This window comes from Hemicordylus capensis, chromosome 4 (genome assembly GCF_027244095.1).
Source record: "Hemicordylus capensis ecotype Gifberg chromosome 4, rHemCap1.1.pri, whole genome shotgun sequence".
NCBI lineage: Eukaryota > Metazoa > Chordata > Lepidosauria > Squamata > Cordylidae > Hemicordylus > Hemicordylus capensis.
Window position 1 is genome coordinate 99,559,640 of NC_069660.1, and position 5,947 is coordinate 99,565,586.

General features: G+C 41.4%; 1 protein-coding gene across 1 annotated transcript; it reads right to left on the reverse strand.

Moving 5' to 3' along the window:
* Window positions 1–3,424: 3,424 nt before the first annotated feature.
* Window positions 3,425–5,686, reverse strand: LOC128323144 (CARD- and ANK-domain containing inflammasome adapter protein-like). Its single transcript, XM_053245867.1, has one exon. The coding sequence runs from the start codon at window positions 5,684–5,686 to the stop codon at window positions 3,425–3,427; it is 2,262 nt and encodes a 753-aa protein (XP_053101842.1).
* Between the last annotated feature and the right edge of the window lie 261 nt (window positions 5,687–5,947).

Here is a 5,947-nt window from a genome sequence, read left to right on the forward strand (position 1 = left end):
TTCCATTACAGCTCCCAGAACCAAACAAAATGTCAGTGGTATTGATCCCATGCAATAACAGAAGTTAGAAACAAGCTCTGCCCCCAGACTTCCTTTGGTGTGTGTGTCTGCATGAATAAGTTTGATACAGAAATCCTGCCTTCTGCTGTATTTGATGCTGATATCAGCATGTCATGTAAGGATACAGCCACACAGTAATGAATTCAATTAGTTCTGACTTCCGGTGCTGAAAATAGTGGAATTGCCACTATGAATACATAATTTACAGCTTTAGCTGCTTTCAGCACCTCTTGCAGAAACTGGTGAATTATATACTTGTACAAACACCCAGTAAAGCTTGGACTCAGCTATTTTGTGGTCCTGGTGGCAAAGGGCTGCTTCTAATGGGGCCAGATCAAGGGTCTGCAAGCTGATGTGTAATAAACAACAACAACAACAACAACAACAAAACTTTTAGGTTTTATTATTCTGGCTGAGACATGAGAAACAAACAATTCTCCCTCCAGGACACACACATATGTGGAAAACCTTAAATTTGTTTTCATAATGCTGTATGTTTAAAGTTAGATGTATTGGTAAAATTAATTTATACAAGTGAGTAAAATGGAGTTCTCTCTTTTGTTATTTCTTCTTTCTAGTAGCTCACTGGTTATGGGACATCTCTGTGGGAGATCACCAAAGGGATATGGGAGGTTATGGGAGATCACCAAAGACTGAGCCTCAGCATCTTTCAGAGATGTTATTTTTAAACTGGGTTCGAAACATAACAGTGTGTTTACAATTTGTAGTCACAGGGAGAATCACTCCTACAGTATCTCTCTTCAGACAAATGTTATACTTGTGATGAGTGGGCTCAAAGCATGTCAGCATGAGGACAGGGCTTACAGGTGTGCTCTTGTAGATTCTGTACTGGGACAGCATCCAATATTGCCTGAATAGTATCTCCTCACAATGAGTCTCAGCTGATCGTGTAAACCAGGGTGCTTTCCAGATTACATGCTACAACAGCTGTAAAATACTTGAGCTTGGCAGGATTGTATTAAAAACATAAACAAAAGGTCCAGCTGTTTGTTGCACAAAGCCACCAGCAGGGGGAGCAGTCTTTTCTAGCTAGCGCAAACCTCCTAAAACAGGAAAATACAGCTACTTTTTTGCAATGCACATGCAATGTTGTAGCACTATAACGCAAAGATAAAATCTGAAAGAAGGCATCAGAAATCTGAGCGGCACCTTGCTGTCCGCGCAGGGACTGTGGTGTCACAACACAGGAAGTACAGAAGCACACTTAGCAGATACATAGTGATACTGTTGTAGGGTGTAATCTTGAAAGCGCCCTGGGCTACAACTCCCATCATCCCCAGCCACAGTGACCAACAGACAAGGATGATGAGAGTTGTAGTACAACAACATCTGGAGGGCCGAACTTGTACAGCCCTGGTGTAAACTGTCTCTGTATTTGAGATGACAGTGGGTGATTTTAATCACTATAATCTGTGATGGCTATCTCACATATGTAAGTTATCACTTCGTCTGCAATCAGCAAGTGATAAACATATATGTGTGAACTGGCCCTAAGTCAGAAGGAGGAATAGTTTTTAAGAGTTCTCTATTTTACTCTGTATTAATTTCACCCCACACCAAACCTTTGGTATGGATACAGTTAGAAATTTGAATAAATGTGCTAGATGGGAAGATCCCTGTTTCCTCCTTCATTCTTTAGACTGTTTTGAACTCGCTCTGAAATTATCTGCACTTACTCAAACTCACATTAGCAGCATATGGGTAATTCCAATGTATGTTCAATAGTGTGTTTTCAGGCATTATGAAATCAGATCAGATCAGATCAGATCAGGCATTATGCTCTTAATTACTCAAATCAGGCATTAAGCTCTTCTTAATGGTCTGGAAATGTCATGAAATCTAAAGGCATCAATTGGTTGATATAGAGCAGGTATTCAAATAAATTTCTGCAGAGTATCAATTTAAATATCTATCAGATAGTTATTAAGAAATAACAGCTTATAAAGTAAAGTGTACTGTCAAGTCGATTTCAACTCCTGGTGCCCACAGAGCCCTGTGGTTGCCTTTGGTAGAATACAGGAGGGGTTTACCATTGCCTCCTCCCGCACAGTTTGAGATGATGCCTATGAGCATCTTCCTATATCGCTGCTGCCCAATATAGGTGTTTCCCATAGATTGGGAAACATACCAGCAGGAATTTGCACAAGCAACCTTCTGCTTATTAGTCAAGCATTTCCCTGCTGCACCACTTAAGGTGACCTTATACATGTGTGATAATCAGTCCAGAGAGCCTGTGAAATCTTTCATATGGCCCTAATTGTCTGTGGAGTGGCTCAAAATGAGCAGGTTGCATTTTGTCAAAACAATTAACACCTGATCAATGGACAGACATGTTGACCTTGAATGTCACAATTCAATTCAATTTAGCAAAGACATATGGCCCAGCTCCCTTTGGTGCTCTTTTTGCCTGGGAGGCAGGGACATGCATGCACTCTGTGCATTTAGCACACAACTAATTATCTTGAGTTAACTTTGGCCTAGTTTTTACTGAGGTTGGAAGCCCATGTCTTGTCTGTACCACTTCAGGTGATCCTCCATACTCACATGATTGAATCTTCACCATTCCAAAACAAAAAACAAAAACCATACAAAGAAAATGAGCATGCTTGAGTGAAAGAGAATACTCTTTGACAAAGGAGTTGCAGATGACTCTGATTCTGATTGGAAGATCAAGCTTTGGAAGGGGATGTTTAACCCTTCCCCACCATTCAATTTCCCCAATCAAAATTGCCCATGTAGCTGCGATTAGTCTCATGGGGCGGGGGGTGGGTAGATCAGGTACCTCTAACATGTCTTTCCTTTTCTGACAGTGAGGCTAACTGCAGCTTTGATTGGGAGAATGGGGTAGGGGGAGAAGGATTAAACCCCTCTTTTCAGCCAGTTTATTAAAAAAAAAAATGTTGGGAGGTATGATCTTCCACATTGTGGCATGTCTGGTTTTTGACCCTGAAATAGTATAAGCCAGACACAGGTTTTTCCACCTCAGGATGAACTACTAGGCCATAGACAGTGGCTGACATGACACCCAGCCTACAGCCTCCATAAGGAACTGCTTCTGCTGTGGAATACTTGCAGACTTCAAAGGAAGCTCCAGTACTGCCCTAGGCAGTGGTTACAGAAGTTGTGTTTGCACAGGTTATCACATTTGGGACAATTGGGAAACAGAGAAACACAGCTTCTGCAATCGTGGCCTCAGGGCAGCATCAGAGCCTCTTTTGAAATCCACAAGAGAGCCGCAGCAGATCTTAACTGAGGCGGTAGGTTGCATATCATCATGGCAGCCACCCATAGGAAATACTTCCACTTATTACATACATTTTGATTATTTGCATACATTTGAAATTTATCTTATTAATAACATTTTCTTTTTCAAGAAAGTAACAATTTGAGCTTGGTTTTCTGTGGAATTAGATTCCGCTGTTTGTAGCGGAGTCTTCTTCAGACTATTTGTAGCCTGTAGATTTGCTTTCTCTCCCACAGAGTAATTAACCAGAATGCTCACACAGTTGAAATGGCCAGCTTTGCAAGAGCAATGCAGTGGAGTGTCTTTATTGTTGTCCAAAGCATTAATAGCTGAGCCATTGTTCAACAAAAAATGTATTAAATCACTGTGTCCATGTTCTGCTGCAAGATGCAGCGGCGTCTTTCTCCAAATATTTTTGTCATCAATATTTTTATTCTTCCCTGCCACCAAAAGAGCTTTCACTATCTCTGTACTTCCATTGATGGCTGCATAGTGCATTGGTGTGCAGCCATCCATGTCTTTGGCTCCAAATCTAGACTTCTTAGCTAACAGAGCTTTCACTGTGTTCAGATGGCCTCCAATGGCTGCAAGGTGAAGTGGAGTCTTTTTCTCTTTATCTGCTGCACTGGGGTCAGCACTGGAATTGAGAAGAAGTTCCACTATTGCTGGATTTCCCATTTCGGCTGCAAGATGGAGAGGTGTCTTGGACTGCTTATCTTTAGGATTGACATTGGCCTTATGCTGCAACAGCTTTTGAACAACATCAACATGACCCTTGTGACTTGCGATGTGCAATGGAGTGAATAGCTCTTTAGTGACTGAATTAATTTTAGCCCCTGCTTCAATTAATATATCAACTGCCTCTCCCTTATTGTGAAATGCAGCAACATGGAGGGGTGTTTGGTGTCCCTGGCCTGCAATGTTAGCATCCATTCCTTTTAAGAGAAGTAACTTAATGATGGAAGAGGCTCCAGCTTGAACTGCCAGATGCAAAGCAGTGCTTGAGCTGGGGGTCTTGTCCTTCAAGCTGGCCCCCTTTTCAATGAGAACTTTTGCTGACACTGTCTTCCCCATTTCACACGCCACAAGCAAAGGTGAGTACTGCATGTCATTGAGAGCATTTATGTCAGTACCTCTTTCAATTAAAGCTGCTACAATGCCGTGCAGATCGTTCTGTATGGCTTTAAAAAGAGCTGACACCATGGCATCTGGTGACAATCCTCTGGAGTATTCCAGCAATAACCTGAACAGGGATTGGTTGTTGCTATTAAAGGCTACATCAGTCATGCTGGAGTCAATGCTGGCTCCTGCTTCCAGCAGTACCTTGACAGTCTTCTCAAATCTCTGTGACACAGCATAGCCCAATGCAGTCTGGCCTCTCTCATCTTTGGCATCCACCAAGGCACCATTCTTTAACAGCATTTGTACCAAGTCATTATCATCTCTGAGTGCAGCCATGTGTAGGAAGTTCTTCCGGTTCTTATATCGTCTTGCCTCTTCTTTCAGGATGCTCTTCAGAACATGGGTGTGGTGGTTCTGACTGGCCAAATGAAGTGGAGTTTTGCCTCCTTGATCCAAGCTATACATGTTGGCACCAGCTTGGAGCAGCATTTCCACGGCATTCTCATGACCCCTCTCAGCTGCTCTATGTAGTGGAGTTCTTTCCTTTTTATCCTTTACATCCAGCTTGGCACCTTTGCTGATTAAATAATCAATTATTTCCATGTGCCCATGAGCAGCTGCAATGTGTAGGAGGGTTTCATTTGAAGAGTTGACTGCATTAACATCATTCTCTTGTAATGCTTTTCTAAGATCAGAAATATTACCTTTAGTCACAGAATCAAAAAGAGAATTGACATCGTCTTTGGGTTTTACTGTAGTTGAAACTTGGGGTTCTTTCTGTTTTCCCCGAGTCAATTTTCCCCGCTTAGCAAAAACCTGTCTAGGACTATCTTTCTTCTTTTGGTGATAATCCTTAGCCTTTTGAATAGTTCCTTTATCTTTCTCAAGTAGGTACCCTATCAGTTGCCTTCTGGCATCTCCAATTCTCCCATTCACATCATTGACATAATTCCTAATGCTGTTATATAGATGTGGCTCTATCTCTTTCAGACAGGGATAAAAGAACAGTCTGCAAGCTCGCTCACCTTGAGAAACTAAGATATCCAAAACCCTGGAGTTCTTTGCTGTTCGTGTTCTGTAGTAGGATAAAACCATTTTTTTCTCTGGTGCAAGAATTCTGTTGTCTATCAGCCAGTTCAGAAGATGATCAGGGTTGTTTATGCCTGTGACAAGTTCATTCTTTTTAGTCCTCAGTACTTCTGTGGCATATGGATTTGTGAACACACCAGTTGAGTACATGATGATTTCAGATCATTCATGCACAATAAATTAAATGTTCCTTTGAAGTTCACAGTTTACCATAAGGAAGTGTAGATCATGATATAATTTACTCCAGTATCTGCCAAGAAATAGTATGGTGGTTCAACTGCAATTCTTAGGAACAAACAAAAAAAATGCATAAACTCTTCAACTTTTGTTGTGCTGCGCTTTTGTTGTTTCTTTGCTTAACAACAGGCAGAGAAGACTATGTAAAGAAAACAAAATAAGAACTCAATAAAA